Raw genomic sequence first — 20,736 nt, forward strand, 5'->3', positions numbered from 1 at the left:
TCCTCACATATTAACTGCACATTTAACATGACCACCAATCTGTTTCATCAACTTTTGCCACTTTAAAATGGTAATAATCATAATAAAAAGCAAAACTAGTAAATACATAGATAATATACTCTGGTAAACAGTCAACATGAGTTTCCAGAAGAAAATCATACAAGTGTTGAACTAGATGAAGAAGCTGCTAGTAGGGTGTATGAAGTTGCTAAGAGTTTACTCTGCCTTTCAGACCTCTCAAAAAAGCAGCCTAAATAGAAAAGGCTGCCACAGGGTAGGAAAGGAGGCCTAAAAAGTTAACACACAATTAAAAGAAAAAGTAGAAGAAAAAGTGTTCAATGAAAAGACATCCAGATTACAAGCATTTCCTAAGACTTGTCCACTTAACGTTTTCATAAGTGAATTGAAAGGTGAGAAAGAAAAGCGTACTGATAAAGAAAATTTATTTACAACAGTAAGATCTGGCAGTGGGTTTGGAGAAGGATGATGCCTTGACTGTACGAAACAAAGTGATAAAATGCCCAGCGGAAGGAAATAATCCCGATTTTATAGGCAGAATAATGAACGAGCTTTAAAAAATATACTACCCCTTAGTATGTAATACTGAGGGGCAGCATTGTAATATAAAAATTGTAATATGAAATATTACATTGTAATATGAAATCATTGGTTCAATACTGGCATGAACTGGTTTCTGTGTGACAAGCTGCTCAGCAGACCATGGCACTTACCGTGGAGAACTGAGAATAATTCCATAGTGCTACGTCCAGTTAAAAGCAGTGTGGTGAAGACAGGGAATGATCATATGCTGCTTTTTACTGTGCAAGAGCGGGAGTGGACGAGAACAAGTAAGACTTTTTCCACACAAGGCACAGCAAAAATGTTTTGTTCCAATATGTACACAGGTTGAAAAAACAATTAAATACACATAGAAAAAAAAGGAGGCAGATAATACAGTTAAGAAGAATGAAAGCATCTCTAGCTCAGGAAAATCCAGGAGTCATTGGGAAAATAGCCATGAACAACGTGTGACTGTCACACTTTTATGTTCAGTCAAGATGTTTCACTTGCAGTAGGTTTTACCTACTTGTTGTAATGCTTCAGAGAAAGGAAAATAAAAGCTGAAACAGCAAACAAGCATTCGCTTGCAGGGAACACATGGAAATGTACAGTACAGTCCCAGTTACAGAACTGGGACAGAAAGCAGGTGGCCAGCCACACGGCAGAACAAAGTATTTGCTAGGGATGCTTCTTCAGTCACATGTCAGAGCAACCCAAAAAAATAATGAGATTATACAAACAGGAAGGATTTATAATTCTGGGCTTATTTGAAACCTAGATCCAGGCAAAAAAAAGGATTTTAATTATAACATTGTGAGAGTAAACTTGTCTCCTCCTAGGATTTCCTGAACTGGCTGCCTCATTTTGTCACAAATTCGACAGCAGAGGGAAGAACACGATTAAGATCCTGTGGGGGGGGGAAAGGGCAGAGGAGATGGGGTCTCTTCGGAGTTCAGTGTGAAGAAAACCAGCTCACTGGCACCGCACACGGGACACGACTCCCAGGAACAACCCCAAAAAGTCGGTGAGCCTGGAAAAAAAAGGGCGTTGAGCTGAACCTCACCGTGATCTTGCCGCGGTAGGTGCTGCGCAGCCCCCGGCACTCGGCGGGGAACACCTTCACCTCCCGGCACACCGCCCCCTTCGGCACCATGGGCGGCGAGATGGCGGCGCCGGCGATGGCCAGCGACACGCGGCTGTCCCTCAGGGCGAACTCCAGCGGGGCGATGTCCTGCGGGGAAAGAGGGACGCACGCCTCAGCGGGACCCGCACACACACACACACACCCCTCCCCACACCCTCCTCTCGGCTCCCCCAGACCTGCAGCGCTTGGTACACCCCCTCGCTGATGGCGTAGTTGAAGGAGTCGATGTGGGCGGCGGGCAGGTCGCGCTGCACCCCGCTGCGGAGCCGCGGCCGCCGCCTCATGCGGCGCTGCTGGCCGCCACCCGGCCCCCGGCCGCCCTCCATGCCGCCCGCACCGCGCCGCCTGCCGGGATGCCGCGGGGCGGGGCGGGCAGCGGCAGCACTGCAACCAGTAGTAGCAGCAGCAGCAGCACTAGTAGTAGCAGTAGTAGTAGCAGCAGCAGTAGGGGGCGCTGCGGCAGCCACTGCCACGTGCTAGCCCCACGCGCGCCTCCCCCCTCCTCACGCCTCACGCCTCAAGCTATGCCTCCCCTCCAGCCCCACAAAAAAAAATTGGGCTCCCCGACACCCCCCCCCCCCCCCCCCCGCCGTGTGGGTGCTGGAGGAGTTGTGAGGTGCTTATCTGTGAGGTGCAGGCATGCCCTGCCCACGCCACGGGTGCCGTCAGGCTGCCATGTCACACACTCGTGCTCCACACGCCGCTGCCTCAGCGCTGTTTACACCCCCAGGGTTGCTTCCCGTTTGGGGGAGTTGGTGCAATGTGAGGTGTCCCACTTGGAAATGGGTGGTCTTTAAGGCTCCTTCCAACCCAAACCACATAAGACATCATTAGTGTGTATAAATATCTAAGGGGAAGGTGTCATGAGGATGGAGCCAGCCTCTTTTCAGTTGTTTCCAGTGACAGGACAAGAGGCAATGGGGACAAACTGAAGTAAACGACGTTCTGGCTCAATATGAGGGGACACTTCTTTGCTGTGAGGGTGACAGAGCACTGGAACAGGTTGCCCAGAGAGGCTGTGGAGTCTCCTCTGGAGATACTCAAAACCCACCCAGATGCCATCCTGCGCAATGTGCTCTAGGTGATCCTGCTCAGCAGTGGGGTTGGCCTAGATGATCTTCAGAGGTCCCTGCCAACCTCAACCATTCCGTGATTCTGTGTGATAATTTTGGGTAGGCCTGTGTAGACCCAGGAGTTGGATTTGATAATCCTTGTAGGTCCCTTACAAATCCGGATATTCTGTGATTCCCCATGCCCATCAAAGACGGAGGGCAGGCCGCCCCAAGGAAAGACGCCAGCCCATGAGATCAGCTCGTTTAATGGTGGCCAAGGACAGACGTGGACGCAGCTGCTGGAGAAGCGTGGGACACGGAGCCCCGCCGGCCCCACACGCGCATGCTGACGTGGGAGCAGCCAGCACTGCCACTACTCTCCGTGGCCTGTGGGAGCTGACATGGGTAATGAGACACGGTTACTAACCCATGGATGGCACAGCGGGGCTCCCCGGGGGGACAGCTGCATATGGAGTACATGAAATGCTGGGACCAGGGACATGCAAGCAGTCCTAAAGGGCGTTGATCACAACGGGGTGCAGAAGCCGGGTGAAATGGCTGCTGAGTCCTTCCTTAGGCTTCTCCAGCATTTTATTTTTTTTTGTGGGCTGCAGCTGGCCGCTGGATTTCGTGGGAGCACAACAGCGGTTGCATGGTAGTCACGACTAACCTGGTATGAGACAAGTAATTGGGGAATTAACTGAAACCCAGGGCCCAGCTGGACCAGACCCTGCTGGAAACCCGCCAGAGCACCTGGGTCTGAAATCCTTCATGGCCCACAGAAAAGGGCAGAGCTAAGACTAGAGACATTCTGCAGTATGGCAGGTATCTTCTTGAAACCCAGCACCATCCTTTACGAAAGCTTAGGAAAGAGGGCAAGACCTTTTCTATTGACCTTTTAGATGGAATAAGGTAGAAAACATTTATTTTTGCATTTTTCTAAAAAAAGAAAGTCTCACGAGGGTTTGTGAGCATCACTCGCAAGATGCACCCATGGCTGCAACACTCAGGCCTCAGCCATATACACATCTAATATATGCTTGGCTAATATACTGGACAAGACCTTAGGCACTATGCTGTCCTCTGTCATTTACCTCTGTGCTCTACCTTGAGGAACACTTTGATGGCAGGTGGTAGTCACAAACAGTACCTGCCGTTTTCCTCCTGAGGCTGTTGCTTATTTTTAAGAATTCAGCAAACCTATTGATGATTAGTGTCCCTGAATTGCTATCTCCCCGAAACCCAGTTGAAAGGGCAGGTTATAAACAGCTGCGCCGCCCGTGGTCACGGCTCTACCATCAAGTTGAAGCCCTGCTTTTAGCTGAGCAGCACAAATAGCCAGTTGGTGACGTACCACAACGCAACCTGAGATGCAATGGGGGGGGAAGAAAAGGCCTTGGAGTTTGGCAGAGGTTCCTGAGTCAGTACTTCTCCTGGCTTTATCAGCTGCTCCAGTGAAGGCCGCTGCTTTCTCCTGCATCCAGGCTGCTTTCCTGGCCTCATGCCACTACTTCAACACGGACCTCTACACTAAAGAAGGGAACGATCTGATTTTTGAATTTCCCTTTTGAGGGGAAAAGAAATACGGGCTTAGTGTCCCAGGGCTGGTGTGTTTTTCATTTCTTTATGATGGGGACATTTTTTTCTCACTTCACACACTTAGCAGTTGTGCTCTAGGCTGCTCTAGAGCTTGAGAGAGTGCAGTGTGTCCTGTCACCTCATGTACATCCTGGAGCAGGGTGATTGCTATCAGATCCTGCATTTGCTGGAAAAAAAAAAAAAAGTAAAAAAAGAAAAAAGATGTATTTTTAAGCTTATGTTAGGTTAAGCTAATTTTAAGATACCCTGAAAATGCCAATGGAGACGTGAACTGTCAGCTTTGCGAGTTGAGTTAAACAGCCATCATGGCCTACTTTGTTATTTTGGAGTGCTGCCACTATGCTTTGCCCAGTCTGCATTGAAGTTTTGACACCTATGTGCTATCAAAAGGTTACTAAAACCCAACCAGTCTTCCTCCTGCACCCTTCTCTACTAGCTTATGATTCACTACTTCCCCACTGCCTCCTGACTCATGAACTGAAGAGTTCACAGCACCTCTTCGGAATACACCCAAGGTCCAAAGTCAGAGACCAGACCTGGTATTTGGGATCCCTCTAGAAACAAACCCACCCACTAGCACTCACAGTCCAGGCCTCTTCTGCACACAGTACAGAGGGAGAAAAAAAAAAAAAAAAAAAAAAAAAGCCCTGTTTTCACATATTAAAATGCTCCTGCTCCTTGTCACTTCTCAGAGTGCACCAGTGCACCTTGTGCCTGTCACATGCTGTGCAGACGCTGATCCACACAGCACTTCAGCATGTTTACAGCTCCAGAGGCGTTTGTGTGGCTTTTCGGGATGCTTCCTCTCTGCACTGCTTCTGCTGGGTTTTGCTAAGGACTCTGTTCCCTCTTGGATTCGAGCATCCTTGTGTGAAGTAGTGCCACATATGGATTCACAGCATGTTGCAAAGAATGGCTGTCCCATTACACCATGACCAAAATATCTTCTTCTAGGGAGGCCTGGACACTTCAGTTCTGTCTCCAGAAAAGTGGCAGGATCATCTCCTGACAGAGCTCCAGGCTGGCAGGAAGACCTTTCAAATATCAGTCATGAGCAGAGATGAGTCCATCACAACTCCAGGATCTTTTGAGGGCGAAATCCCACTGCTTGACTCAGGTCCCATTTACACACAGACAGCCAAAAGCTTGTAACCTCCACGATCTCTTCTTGTTTGTTTATTTTGGGTAACAGGAACCATTTATTTCTGTGCCAACCATCTCTCCCTGCTAGAGGCAGCAGAATGGCGCTCTGACCTCAGCTGCACAGTCTGCTCTCCTGCTGCAATCGATTCAAATCCCCAGAGCTGCAGTTTTCCATGACGGTTTCCCACGCAGTGTGTGAGGATCTCAATCAGGCAATCTATCTCCTTTCCTCCTTGCCAGGACCTGCTTCTGTGCTGCTCATGCAGGCACAGTCTGCCCTGAACCATGTTTTGAACCACGTAACCTCACAGCTAAGGTACATCCACACATTGTGTGCAACATGGAAAGAATCCCCAAACCCAGTACCACCATTGTACAAATGAGCTTTAACATGTACTCTGTGAGCACTCAGTTCTTTGCAGACACCCCAGTAGCCTCTTGAACAGAGATCTAATTGTTGAACTTTGCTTCTCTGTATAAAAATCTGGGACACAGCACAGGCCAGACACCACTCACAAAGCCAGCTGCTGCTAGAAATGCTGCTGTGCTCTGCAGAGAGCTTTACTTTAGGAGGGGTGTGATGGCTTATGCTGAAAATTCAGACAAACTTCACAAGATGGGTAATGTGATTTAGGTCATGCTCAAAGTAGATGTTAGTTCTGAAATTCAGGGACCTCACGGAATTTAACTTCCCTTTCCCACAAAAATATCAGCCTGCCCCAGCCGTGTGGCAAACCTATAGACAAGGAATCTCTCTCCTGGTCTACAACATCTCACCCCTCTTCCTCCTTGCTGGGACTGAGCTGTGCACTGTGTTCAGGGTAGAAAATTACAGTATTTGTAAAATGGAGGAAAATCAAACCGGCTGGGTCAAACAGGATAAAAATCATTTGGGTTGAAAGGTTTCAGATTTAAGCCTCAAAGGCAGTAAGCTGAGAGAAGAGCCTCAATTCACTGCATTGTCTCAGAAGAAGCTGAGAAGATTGGGTTTCAGCTATTCGAAACACTCCTAGCACAGAAATGATGCTAGAAATCCTATAGCCTGCAGGTGAGTCCCAGGGGGGATCTCTCTACCTGTTTCAAACAGAATCCAACTGCATCAGACTTGCATTGAAACTGATTCAAATCTCATTAGGAAAAGGGATAACTATAAACAAACAAACTGCCTTCCCTGCTTGGGTTAATTCACTGCCTGCAGTTCAGCACCCTTTCTGACAGCATCCTTGCATGTCGTTGCCTGGGTGTTCAGCCAGCCAGCTTTGAAATGACCTCAGGAAACTGAATTCCCAGTGTTCCTGGATTTATGCATCCTGTGACGCAAGAGAGCTTGTTCCTTTCCATGGAAAAGAGGAGGAACAAGGGAAAGGAGTCACCTATTTGGAGCTGAGCTAAGGCACTAATTACGCAGTGGGTGAGGAAAGAAGAAACACAGCGGGAGGAGGAAAACTTTCCAACTACGACGTCCTGGAAGACCATCGTACTCTTCACTCAACTGCCTTAAAAAAAAACCCACAATGTTATCGCTATAGAAAAGGAGGAGCTAATACAGTATTATAGTATCCCTGTTGGGGTTTCATCGTAAGGTTATCTTGCTGTTCTCCCAGAGAGATTTGTTTCAGGTATCAAAGTCACATGAGCTGTTTCTAAAGTGGATTTTGGTGAATGCAGGCAGAGTTGTCTCAGCAGCTCTGGCTCATCGCTGCTCTGTGTGGATGCCTGTTTTGTTGTTTTTTTCCCCATGATTTTCCAGAACAAAAAAGAAGTCTGTCCCTATCACTTTTTGGCATGATACTGAGATAAGCCATCGAACAGTGCTGACCCAGTGGGTGCAGTCTCTCCCTGTGCACAGCAGACGCATTCCCGTGGTCATCACAGCTTGATAAAGATCGGTGATGGCTGGCTCATCTTCTGCCCAGTGTCAGCGAGGGGGAAAACGCTAGAGATGGCTACGTCCACAATTCCTTGGCAGAGTTCTGCATACAGCTTCCTAAGAGACAAGAGAGAGACAGAGTAAGATGCCCGAGCAGGCCAAACCAGCAGGCCCCCAACCTCCTCATACGGAGGCATGAGTTTTCCCAGTGGGAGCTACAAGATCTCGCTGCTGTTACAGGTAGCTCCAGGGAGGCAAACCAGATGAGGCTGGCATGTCCTGGTATCCTCCCCTCCTACCCCAGCAACTGCCTTCTTTCTCAATGATGCTCCCATTCCCAACACTGCTCTTTGCTGCACGGGAATACAAAACCAATTTCTCTCCATTTACTGTCAGAACAGGCTCCTCAGCAGCATCTCTGCACCCTCAATCCCCAGACTTGAGTCACCGCAAGATGCATGGGGACAAACAACAGCTAAGCACCCCCTGTACCAGTCTCCCAGCTCAGAGAGTCGTGATTACCACAACAGACCCTGTACAAGTGGGGATGCACCCCAGGGGGATTTCTCTGATGGTTCGATGAAACGTTGCAATGGGGTGCAAGTGTGTATATTAACTTGTGAGCTAGGCACAGTGATTTCACAGGACTCCCCCAGAAGGGCTGGAAGGATTTCATCATGGCAGGATTCACAAAAAGCAGGATTAGGCAGAAGAGAGAAGATGTTTGAAAAATGAGTTAACAACAGCTTCGTTTTCTGATGAAGAAAATACATGTGTAACCTCAGTGAATGTGCTGGCATATGGGACACTTGTAGCACCAAAGCTGTCTTTACTAGAAATGATAATGCCACCTCTGCAGCTGGGGCTACTTAACTGTAAGATGCTTTTTCAGCTCCTGAGTATGTTACTGCTTTCAGAAGACAATTTTTGACCTTTAAATGTGAATTGTGTGATATGGGTGCTATAAATTAGGATAGCCCTGAAAAGGCTGATGACTGGGCTGCCTGATAGGTTGGCCCTGTATTTCTTCTCTAGTATGAGTGATGACCTAATCTAATCTGCATCTAATGTAGATTAATATTATGTAAATATTATTATTATTATATATAACACATATTTATATGTATGTATAAAAATTATATGTTAGATATAGTAATGTAGATAACGTAGAACAGCCTTTTCTGTTCTGCTGAGTTTGTATATAATAAAGATGCCTATTTAGCAAAGATTTCTAGTCTTTCAGTCATCTCACTCGCATAATAAAGCACCTCTCACTGTGCCTGTTCAAGATGTTCATGGCCAGAGTTGCCTGGCTGTCCCAGCTTCCCTGTGGCTGGTGGAGGCTTTGATTCAACTTCTGCAGCACCTATGGTGTGCTCTGGGGTCCTACTGCCTGCAAATTCAGTCACCCACTTCCAGCTGCTGCCTTTAATGCTACTCGTTTATTCTGTGTTCAGGCGAAGACCATCCACCACTGGCTCCACAAGAGAAGCCGAGAAATCACCTGAGTTTCAAGGCATTAATTCTGCAACGTGTCAATAAAAACAACCCAAGTCACATTCAAATCCAATTGTCCAGAAATTGAGTATCAGGTATGGATTTGCACGGGAAAGCCCCATTCCACTCACTTTCTTCCACCTTTTTCACTTTTGTGTGAGCCATGTGAATGGTGGCATCACAAATGTATAACAGAAACTGACTACTCACTGGGCACAAGCTGGAGCCCCGTTGACTTCTATGAGCCAGACTTTCAGCTCCTCATCAACCATGAAGTCAAAGCCAAAGAGCTGGAAGCTCTGGTAGTGAAGATGCTTTGTGCTGATTGCAGGCTCTATACACATAAGGCAGCTTCTGTGACGGGAAAAATAGAAACATGAGATTAAAAGCCCTGTGGACACAGTTTGCACTGCAGCTTCTGAAGCCATGTGCATGGTGCAGGTAAGTGGAAGGCTCCCCCATTGCCTTGGGACTGCTTGGAGCATCAAGTGGATGGGGCAACACTTTCTGACACCGATGAGAAAACAAGCAGGCAGTGCCCCCCCGCAGTCCCTTCAGGCCTGCCTTGTGCCTGGTATCTGGGTGTCATTTTATCAGCCCCCAAATTACGTTAATTACAACACACATCATGGCAACCAGGTCCCTGCAAACATCAAAACATTTGTGGACAGTCCAAAAAACCCTAAAACAGCCCTGAGTTAACACCCAAAGAGCTGGAGAGCAGCATCCACCCTCACCACTAGGTTAGGCAAGGGGAAAAAGAGGATCTGCAGTTAGAGCCTGAAGCAGAAGGCAGATCCACAAAGAGCTGCACCAGGCCCCCAGGGAACTGCCACTCAGAGCTCATTTGCCACTGAGACCCTCAAAGATCGTGTCATGTCATTTTGGTGTAACAGCAACAGGGAATTTGCAAAGAAAACTCTGCCATGGAGGATCAGTATTTCATACCTGGTTTCTCTGCATTGCCATGATCTCTCCAGGTAATTTACTCAGTGCCCAGGAAGCAGCTGATAGTGCTAGCTGGCTCTGCTTGGGCTGAAGCTCACTCCAGACACAGCCAACAAAATGCACACACACTGACACATACTCTTCAGAGAACAACATCTATAGAGTCCCTCATTTGCTGTTTCACTGGGCAATGACATTGTGTTTTTTTTTTTTCTGGATTTCTCTTCAGTTTACCTCTGGGTCAAAACCCCTGATTCATGCAAATTAACTCCTTCTCCTGTCCATCTCCTTCCCCAGCTGTGTTCATACAGATTCCCTGTCACTGAAGGGTTACGTACCCCTGCGCAACAGGCAGCTGGTTACCTTATTATGTGTTTGATTTGCAGTAAGATGCTATTCTCAAGCGTTGTGTTCAGGGCATCCATCAGATACTGGTTGAACTCCTCGAAGAACATTTCATTCCCTTCCTCATACCGCCCGTAGTTTTTGGAATATTCCTTCTGAATGCAGTGATTGGTCAAGTGGCAGGTTTTGTCCTGGAAATTAGCACTGTTATATGGTTCGGAAGAGGTCCGCAGGACACCCTCTCTGTAGAGGTAGATATTATATTGATGATCCACGAGAACCCAGCTCCTAGGGGGCAAGAGAACAAACTCAAGTCTCAGTTTAAAAAAGAAACTACAAAGAAATACAAACCAGTATTACAAAATCCAGGCAGAAAAGGTTACCTGATGTCGAACTTGCGATGCCCTGGCTCCAAAAGAAGAGGCTTCTCCAGGTATTTCTGGATCACGTGCACTTGTCCCTGCTCATCGATGAAGTCCAGGAGCTCTCCAGCCTCTGAAGATATCATGATCCCTTCCCCTGACACAGAAAGATAAAGAAAAAATCAGGCGGAGGATCTTTGCTGGAGCTCTTTCCGGGCCCAAGTGGACCGTGGATCATTCCCATGGAAAACCAAGCATCACATGAGAACCCATGGCCCCTGGGCTGCTCGGTGCCTGAGCAATGTCATGTTAGCTCATTGTCATGCCATAAATTGGCAGATGTATCTCCCCTTTTCCATGCCATAGGACATTTGGTTCCCTTCCAGCTGGAGCTAACGTAGATGGAAACCAAGGGTACTGAGATGGCATGGTCTGCCTGGGGCCTGTGTGCAGGGGACAGCTATTTAGGTGTGAGCAGATGCAGAGCAATCGGGGACCTTGGCAAGACGTGAGGCAGCTGCTTTGTTGGGAGAATTTGATTTTCTTTTCTGGCATGTTTTTTTTTTTTTTTTTTATTTTTCCAGCTGGGCTTGGCAGGGAGGGGCATTTAGCACTTTTTAAGTTTTCTTCTGCTTTTCCCTGTTTTTCAGCAGTTTGAAGAGAAGGGGCTTTGGCAGCTTGTGAGATTTTTCTTTATTTTGTTTCTTTGGGGAGGGAGGTTTGTTTTCATCCTGTACTAAGACTTTCTTCCCCTGCCTGGCTTTTCTGTCTGCCAGAAGGAGACACACAAACAGTGTTCCCCTGCTCACTGACTCCATTTAAGTTACTATTGAAATCATCACTGAATTAGGAAAAGAACTGTTTCAAAATGCTCATCCATGTAGTCAGTGTTTTCCCCTTCTATGGAGACTCTTCATTAAAGAATTCAGATGTGTCTTTTACATACTGCCACATTTTGGCTGAAGCTGTCGCTGTTCATTTCTTGCACAAGTCCAGACATGAAATCACTGCTGCAGAGAAGTGAAGAGGGAACAGATCCCTTCTGGGATTTGATAAAGGGATGGCACGGTGCCACTGAAGGATAAACCAGCTCAGGTAAAATTATCTAACACCTCTCTGGCACTGTGGCCTGTTGTTAAGCATTTAATTAACCTTTTAGACTAAAGCTGATAATTTACTCTTAATTTTGTGATTTTTTTTTCTTTTTTAGGAAATACTGAGTGGAAAGAAGTAAATGCTCTTCAGTGGGGCACCAGTAGGATAACAATGGTTTGGAGCATACCTGTGAGTCACTAGCTTCCCAGCCTTCTCTAGCATTCCTAGCATTAAGTCAGGACATCCTAAACCTTTAGTTTTCCTTTAACTGATGGACAACCAAGCTTCTCCTAGAATTCTCCCGAATCAGGGGCTGTCTCTGAACTGAAATTGCCTCAGCAATTAATGCTGACAACCTTTCTGCTTCATCAGAAGTAATCCCCAGACATTTAAACGTCTCTCTAGAAGATTAGCGTGAGGCTCTCTTTCCACTTTAATTCCCATCCTGAGTTCTGCAGCACAGTGATGAATACAAAAAGTTACTTTGCTTTAATGCAGAAAAGAAGACAGGATCACGCTTAAATAAAGTATGTCTAGAGTTTAAACCTCCCCATGCTGCAGTGAGTAACAGCCATGGCCTTTTCAGTTTTCCAGACTGATTCTTTGCCAGACAGTTACACTGCACAGGCACATTTCCCATCAGTGGCGTGACGAAAGGACTCATCTCCCTTCCTCCTTGATGAAATACACATACTCTTCTGATGCTTCTCAGTAACAGAGCCATGAAAGCAGAGCAGTGAGGAAAGCCTGCACAAATGAGTTGTATCACGCAGCCCTCCTGCAGCCACCTCTGGCTTTCATGTTTCCTGATGATTTTTATAAAACTGCTTCAGAAGTGACTCTGCAAATATGAGTAGTATTTGTGGGCCTGTTCCCTTTGAAAAGACCAGGTCCTTCCATGGGCTGGGCTCTGCGCACACAGCAAGGCGAGTTTTCATAATGAAATTCTGAGAGCATGCCAGTGATACTGCTGTAACTGGCAGATAGGATAATTACCAAAGCATTACATCCATAGCTGTGTCCAGCTCTATCTTCCTAATAGCTCTTTATTTCTGTACAGCAAGCTGTGCAATGACCCTGGAAAAAGGAAGGGCACGTTATCACCTGGGTAGCTATTGCCTTATTCAAATGAAAGAGAAATACAGGTACTGCATTGCTCTGCTTGGGGCTGCCCAGGGCCTGGATGTGATTTGGGTACACTGCGCTCACAGCTGCTCAGTCAGTCTCTCAGTGTGACCATGGGAGGGACATTGGCACCAGGTTTTTGGATTTGGGTGGAAGACAAACAATGGTATTTCTGCCCAGCTGAAATCAGGCTTGGCTGCAGCATGGACGTGCTTGTCACTGTTCTGGAAGACTGCTCTCCTGTCCATTGTCCTCCTCCCCATGCCCTGTTATGCTCCCCATCTCTTGCAGTCCACATTCCCTTGGCCTGCTGGGCCCTGCTGCCTTCCCCTGCAGCAAGTATTTTGAGGTGCATGACTAGAAAAAAAGGGGAGTTCTTTCACTGCCATCTGTGTCCTAATTAGCATGTGCATGTTACTGTTTGTCAGAAGCCTGATGCCACCAAACAGAAAAAGGAGAGCCCTGTGGTGGCATGACTGGCATGGATTAGGTAGGCGAAACCATTCACAGACAGGCTCAATATTAGCTGGGCTCAGCCAAGCCCCAGGACTCTATTGATCAAGTAAGGGGTAAGGAATGAGAAGGTGGCTCATTCTGCTGAAAAACGAACCTTTGGCACCAGCTGAGGACTTGGCGATCCACACGTTGCCTTCTTTGCCTTCCCGCCGCCTGTTGTAAGCTGCCAAGAAGACCTCCCTCTCATCTGTCCTTGTGTTGTTTATGAGATGGCGAATTCCGTTCTGTGCCGGAGCCACGGGGGTCTTCAGGTTGGTTGGGTAAATCACATAGGACTCAGGGAACCACGTGCAGGACTCTGATAGCTCAGGGCTCGTCTTGATTAGCCTGGGTGAAGAGATACAGGCTGTTAATCTCCAGATTGTTAATCTCCAGAGTGACCCGCGAGGACATAATTTCCTAAGTACAAGTCATCATTACCTGGGCTCTGGTAATGAATAGCATCTTACAGACAGCCTGTACTAAATAATTATATTCTCTTTAGACCCTTGAAATTAGGGTCTTTTTAAAGAGATCACAGCAACCTTAAGCTGCAACAATGCACTCCTCCTGGAACCAGACCTGCAAGCTTTTGTTAAATATTTTGTACTTTACATATCACGAAGCAATCAGTAGAGAAGTTTCCACGTAATTAGAGCTTGTAGTGAGTTCCCTGCCCCGTCTCTGCACTAGGCCACTGAGGAGCCGTGATTGCTACCGCGAAACGGGGCAGGAAGGAAGCTGTGATAACAGCAGGCAAAGGGGAAGCCAGAGCAGTAATGCTCTCTGGGCTGCTGCTCAGCTTGTGACCCCTTTCCCCCTGAGATCAGATCAGGCGTCCCAGATGGGGACGGAGACCATGGGGAACAGGCTGAAGGCAAGGACAGAGCTACACATTTCCTGTTCTGAGGTGCCTGGGATCCCCTTTGCATTACGCAGTCTCTGTTCCCTGTGGCAGATACTCCCTCCTACCAGCAGTTACGCCTAGAGGTGCCAGCAAACTCCTGCCAGTGGGGCTCAGGCCTGTTTTCTTTCAGAGTCCAGGGAGGTGCCTGCCTCTGTGAATGCTCATTCTGCGTTTTGTAGAAGGCCAAAAGCAGAGCTAACCATGTGCTGACTTTCTGCGTGCATCCTCTGTTGAAATGGCAGTCCGTCAGTGACACCCCGGGATTCCCCTGTCAGAGGAATGTCACTTCTGGTCCCTTGGTTTTTTAAGTGGCTTGATATATTTTTGACCCCAGAGTACAACAAGTCAGCCAAGCTTCAGGAGAGAAAAACAGACACTAACTTGTAATCAGATGCTTGAAGGAGGCCAAGAGCTCTGACATGAAGATGCCCTAATGACAGCAGAGTTTGCACAAGGAGTGAGGTTATCTACAGTGAAAGCTCACCCCCATTTCCCCAGGAGACCATGGCACAGCTGGCCATGCAGAAATAACTCCCAGAGCCAGGTCTTCCTCGAGATGTCTCCAGACATTTGCTTGACCAACAGATCTGATTAACTAAATGAATATTAGTGCCTCATCACTGTATGAATCAGAGGACGAGAGGAGTAGGTTTTAATTAAGTAGCTACAAGGAGAAAGAACAGATACGGTTTGTTGTTTGTTTTTTTTTCCTTTGATTTGGCTGTAAGCTGTAGCTCCTGTCTGTCTGATTCAATACACTCTGTGGTTTCAAGATGTAATTCAATGGAAATGTCATTTCCCCTGAAGTTACAAAGAGGTCATTGTGCACCCAGATATCTGCCCAGACGAGCACAGAGGTCTGAAGACACCACGTGCAGGGACACCCCAGGGCAGCTGTTCTCTGAAATACCCTTACAACAGGTTCAGCAGTTGCCAAGAGTTAGAAGAAAAATTGCTACGAATCCCCTGCAACGTTTCAGTGAATTCCTTACTTCACCAGGGATGCTTTGCGGCACAGCTTGTCTGCTCCCCTGTAGTAATTCACCAGCTGCACAAGTCCAGGTTCGTGGCCTGCAACAGAAAATTGAAAAGTCAGGCAAACTTCTCAATTACTGGAGGAAAAACATGCGCTTGGTGCAAAGGATCTGTGCAGCAGAGAAGAAAAAGAAGCTGTTTCCTTGCCTTCCATCAAAGAAACAGGCTCTCAGCTGGTACTGGCTCCAGCATTTTCTTTCTATCAGGGAAGAAAAACCATGCTTTTATTCAAGTCTGTTTTGAACATGCCGCTTCCATTTTCCAAAAGAAAATAACCATTTCCTAATTCACACTGGGAGTGGGCAGAGCCACTCAAAAATGTTCTCCATTTGCTGGTGGCAGTTTTTAAGAGCCAGGATTTCAGTTACTCTTAAGTGCAGTAGGAAGATGCAGAGATGCAGGGAAGTACACCATGACACAAAGATCTTAGGAAACGACCTTGTTTTTTTTTTTTTTTTTTTTTTTTTTGCATTTACAGCAGGATTCTCTTTTGGCTCAGATAAAGGGCTGGGAAATGTTATAAGGCATTCCCCAAGGGGTAATGCAGGTCTGGGCAGCAGCACACAGCCTCCCCCAGAACACGGATGTGCAACAGGTGAACGATGCCCGAGGCAATACCTGGAGCCCTGGCAACAACAACCAACATCCATAGGGAAAATATGACAGAAAACCACTCTGGTTTGAAGCAAGACCTAGGAGGACCAGAGGGACCCCCAAGCATGACAGTTACTTGTATCTTTGCCTTCTTTTTTCAAACAAATGCTTGTGGGAGTTATTTAGACCCTGAAACAGCATTCAGAGCTTTAGTTGCCCTCTGCAGTAATTGCCTGGAAAAAAAGGCCCAGAGCAAACGTGAACCTAAAGACCAGACAGCTGCAAGATCAGACAGTGAATATCTATTTCAACCCCAAAACCATGGCCTTGACCTGGCTCATTATTTTATTCACAGATCTTTAAGTATGAAAAACAGCTGAAAGATCTGTAAGCCAGGTACAGTCAGCACTGCCACGCACCAATTTACTGAAAGAAATTAGCAAAAACTCTCAAATTTCTTCCTGTTTCAAGCTTACTGATTTGCTTGCTTCTCAGGGCATCCGAGGTAGCAGGGCATCAGAAATGCTCAGCCCCTGTTGGTTTGCTGAGCATCTCTGGAGCAGTGGCCTGTGCCGTGGGGGCTGGTGGCTAGCAAGGATGGAAAGGGAACGGGTTCTTGTGCACACCGAGGTCTGCTCTGTGCATTTAACGCGGTTAATAAGCTGTCAAGGCACCGAGTGAACTGGTGATCCTCCAGTGGCCAGCAGAGCCCAGCATCTTCTGCTCTGTCAGGCCTCTGCAGCATGCTCCTCCTTTGTCTCCCCTTAGCACAAGCTGCTTTTATGCAAGATACAGGCTTTGATGCCGACACTCACCGCATAAAGACACGATCAGCCCAAGGAGTAGGAAACCAGCGAGTGCTTGTGGCCCGCCAGCAGCAGTGGCTCCCCCACCACTCCCCCATGACACACGATCTAGCTCAGCCCTTTGGAAGGCACTGCCCTACAACTCCCCGAAACAGTGCCTGTTTCAAGCAGAGCCTTTAGGAGAACCCAACCCAGCCAGCCTGCGTGCAACAGCTGCTCAGAGGGACAGCTTCAGGAAGAGATTCCAGAGAAGGCAGAGATTTTTGGAAGATGTACCAAAATAACTGTGTTTATTTATTTATTTTTTTTTTGGTCTTAATCTACTGATTTCAGGCAACCAGCTCCTGCTATAAGAGGATGGGTTACAGAAGTCAGTGCCAAAGGTTGGTCCCTCTCTAAGAAAAAAATTTTAGGTACCCTGTCATATGACATACTGAGGGACCTGCTGAAGCCTTTCCATCATCCCAGGGTTCTTCCCTAGGGTGGAAGGGGTTAGTAAGAGGTTGCCCTGAGCTGGGCATGCTGTTCTGTTCTTTGCTGGCTGCAGCACGTGTGAGCATCCTCACTGCTCGAGCCTCTCCCAGGGTTCCCCTGCCTCCTGCAAACACCCCGGCACTGGGAGGTGACCAGATGGCACTGCCATGTGTCAGGGACTTTCCAGTCACAAGCATGTGTGTATGTGTGTGTGTGTGTGTGTGTGTGTGTGTGGAGACAGGGGGAGTGGTGCTGGAGCTGCTGACTTACCGATCTGACAGCGCAGGGGTGATCAAGTGGTGCCGGGCTTGATCTGCAAGAAAAGGGCTGCAAAAGCAGTCCTGCCCCCAAGCTGCTGGGGCAGGGGGGGCTCTAGCTTGCTCTGATATTTCTGCAGCCAGATGCACTGCTGCAAAATCACCCCAGGATGGAGGAAACTGAGGCCAAGGAGAGGGAGGACTGCAGAAGGGAAACACGCTGCGGTGCTGGGGTCACCCCAAACCTGCTCCGACACGCTGGGGACAGGAGCCAGCACGGGGCCAGCCCAGCAGCTGGCACTCTGCACGGACACCCACCAGCCACGGGCAATGACAGTGCATCTCTGCTCCCCGCCGCACCCCACAACGCTGCCAGCGCCTGGCGTGGCTCTGCCTGCTCGTGGGCAGCGCACGGCCCTGTCTGGTGGGGTAGGGGACAAGCAGCAGGGCTGGCAGGGGACAAACCCACCTAGGGAAGCTCCCAGGGCTTGCTCGGCCACAGCCACGCATGCTGGCAGAAGGGGATGTGCAGGAGGGGAGAAGAAAGGGGGGGTGGCCTGGCATTACATGCACACAGCCTCCACGATAACTCTCCCCCTGCCCCCCAAGCAGGGACCAGACGTGCTGTCACCCTCGCCAAGACCCTGCAGAGCAACAGCAGAAAAAAAAAAGCCTCAAGTGTTTATCTGCAGGCAGGCTGAGAAGTGGGGGTGTCGTGACCCCACTAGACAGCCCTGGGGATGGCGGGGACCCTGAGGCCAGCGTCCTCAGCACGCGGGGAGCCAAACAAAGGGAGTGTCCCGCTGCGGGGTGTGAGCCCCCGCTGCCAGCATCCCACTCCCCAGGCTGGGCTGGGTATTTTGGGGGGCATCGCAGATGCTGTCCTGGAGGGCGATCCTTCGATCCTTCGAGGCCTGGTGAGGGGCAGCAGGGGCTGTTCATTTTCGGGCTGTGCCGGTTTCGGGACAGAGCCTGTTCCAGGGCTGGAAGGGGCCGCGGGGAGACCCCTGCTGCTGCCCCTTTGTTCCTGGCGATGCGGGTTGGGGTTGGGGCGGCCGCGGGGTCCCTGCGGCAAGGAGCCCGCTGTCTGGGGCCAGCTGTCCCCGAGGAGCTGCTGCCACTGCCCAAGGGACCAGGAGACACCAGGGCACAGCCAGGCGATGCCCCACAGGCTATGGGGGACCCCATGGGGCTCACCCTGCCCGCAGAGGTGCCGGGGGGGTGCCGAGCCCCGCTGCCCGGGGGTAGGGGGGGGGACCCCCGACAACACCGCACCCTGCTCCGGCACGGCAGCACCGAGCCAGCCCTTACCCAGCCTGCCGAAGGGGAGCCGGTTCCTCTCGCCCAGCATCAGGTTGAAGCGGGGGTTGTCCTTCCTGAGCCGCCTCCACTGCCCGCTGGCCAGGAGCAGCCGGGAGACCTCGGCGTAGACGCTGCTGTTCTCGTCCCGCACCACGAAGGTGTACATGGCGGCGGGCGGGGGAAACACCCCCGGACCCTTTACCCGACCCTACCCCGGGGACCCGCCGGCTTCCCCAGGCCCATGGGGCCCCGCCGCAGCTTAGGCAGGGCCCTGCTCGGCCACCGGCACCGCCACCTCCTCCTCCTCCTCCTCCCGTCCTGGCTCCGCATGGCCGGGGCCGCCCGCCCCTGCGCGCCGCCGGGCTGAGCTCATCGCGGGGAGGGACCGCGCCGGGCCCCGCGGCTGGCGGGGCGGGGAGACCCCAAATCGGCTCTACCCCCAGCCCCGGGTGGGGTGGGGGGGGACAGGGAGGGACAAGGGGACACACAGGGGGGTGCTGGCCCTGCCCCTGCACCGCCTTCCCCACGGCGACCCGGAAGCAGAGCGGGTTTTGCAGATGGTAGAAGATGGCGCTTGGGGCGGGTGGTGTGTGTGTGTCTGTGTGTGTGTCCCGGCACTGTTTTTCCCCTGGAAAAAGGGGATGGGAGAAGGTTTGGGGATCGGAGAGGTGTGCCCGTGTGGCTCTGGTCTGAGCCTGGCACTGCAAGGGCTCCTGTGGGGCACAGCCGTGGGGGAGAGGGAAGGGGTCGTCCACTCTGCTCAGTGCTCCTTAGCCCGCAGCAGGGTGCTGAGGGTAGATCGAGGCTGGTCGTGGTGAAACGGAGTGAAAAACAGGTGGCAGAGCAAGGTGGCAAGCGACAAAGGGCCTGGCCACCTCTGGGGGTGATGCTGGCCCCAGGCTGCGAGACAGCGAGGCTGGGGAGCTGTTACACCGACACTTGTCCTTGGTCCATCACACTCCTCAAATCCCGTTTTTCTTCTTGGCATCTTTCAGTTTTCCTGTACTTAACCTTCCCAAGCATTGTTATCTAGTTAGATTTTTTCTGTTTACTGAATATGTCTTTCCTTGTAACCATTGCTCATGTCCTCCTCTTAAACAAGGCTGCAGCCAACTGCACCCATCTCATGTCACAAATTCACAACATGGAGAGTTCAGATATCTTAACAAACCTGTCAGTAATGAAAAGAGTTCTTGATTTGGTTAATGCCCCGGTTTCCTTGCAGACCCTATATGAGAAACGCCATCAACACTGCCTGCTTGTGTTGGTTGCTATAAATCATGATGCATTTCCAACAAATCAACAGTATTTTCCTGAAGAGAACTGAAATGTGTGGTAAATCGGTGATGACCAGCATGCCTTTTCTTTGACAACGTGAGACGATACGTGACTCAAGGACAGGGAAATCTCGGTTTAAAAATGGCTCCTCACCTACCTCTTTTTCTTCTGCTAAATTGAGCAAAACGTTCTTAAAGAAATGTTTTCCACCTTATGGACGGTGAAAACAATTAGTGTTTCCAAGTTGTTATAATAAAACACCAATTTTATTAAAAGTCTAAGGAACATAGAAAACACTCAACTGTAGGCCAAATGGGTGATAACAAGATTCAAATGAAGAAGAACTGTCTGACTATTTTGTATCATCTTTGACTGGATGCTGACATGGAGGTTGCTTAAATGGGATGCTAATTCTTACTGACACAAATCTTGGGATACTGAATCCAGTCTTTTTGAAGCTAAAAGGTTTTTCCTGAATATAAAATTGGAACAATCAGAGCTTAATTTACCTCCCCAAGAAAAAAAACAAAAAGGGTTTTAAAGCAATATTATCTCAACTGTGCCATTTAGAAGTAAACCATTTTAATTTGTGTGTGTGTGTGTGTGTGTGTGTATGTACACCTCTTATATGTGAGGAATGGCCTGTGGGTATGCTTCTGCATGGACAGAGTGGGAATGGGAACCATCAACCCCAGTCATTTGGGATCCCACTTGTCTTCTTTTTGACAAGGCTAAAGTGGTGAGAAATACATTAGGACATTAAATCCCATCCTTCTCCCATTCTGGAGAAAAAATCAACCTTCTTTATTGAAAGTTTTCCTGATCTGGCACTGCCAGGTTGTGACAA

The 20,736-nt window shown here is 49.1% G+C and overlaps 2 protein-coding genes across 3 annotated transcripts in view; both read right to left on the bottom strand.

The window, feature by feature from the left end:
- The window catches only part of POLR1B (RNA polymerase I subunit B), a 19,306-nt gene extending 14,317 nt beyond the window's left edge, over positions 1-4,989 (bottom strand). Inside the window, exons 1-2 of one of the 2 annotated variants that reach the window (XM_082757174.1) lie at positions 3,185-4,989; positions 1,625-1,792 (exon numbers count right to left, since the gene is read on the bottom strand). In XM_082757174.1, coding sequence (XP_082613300.1) covers positions 1,625-1,792; positions 3,185-3,259 — 243 coding nt within the window. In that variant the 5' untranslated portion in view covers positions 3,260-4,989. Of the gene's footprint in view, positions 1-1,624; positions 1,793-1,881; positions 2,056-3,184 lie in introns of those variants that run through there. The other variant, XM_082757173.1, reaches the window with a different exon arrangement.
- On the bottom strand, positions 4,984-19,107 carry TTL (tubulin tyrosine ligase). The gene is made up of 7 exons (XM_082757175.1): positions 18,621-19,107; positions 15,136-15,214; positions 13,352-13,584; positions 10,543-10,678; positions 10,178-10,447; positions 9,077-9,220; positions 4,984-7,486 (listed from the first exon to the last, which is right to left on the bottom strand). Exons 1-7 carry the CDS (start codon positions 18,775-18,777, stop codon positions 7,369-7,371), a joined length of 1,137 nt encoding a protein of 378 aa, XP_082613301.1. The 5' UTR covers positions 18,778-19,107; the 3' UTR covers positions 4,984-7,368.
- Between the last annotated feature and the right edge of the window lie 1,629 nt (positions 19,108-20,736).

This window comes from Aythya marila, assembly GCF_965140915.1.
Source record: "Aythya marila genome assembly, chromosome: 3".
Taxonomy (NCBI): domain Eukaryota; kingdom Metazoa; phylum Chordata; class Aves; order Anseriformes; family Anatidae; genus Aythya; species Aythya marila.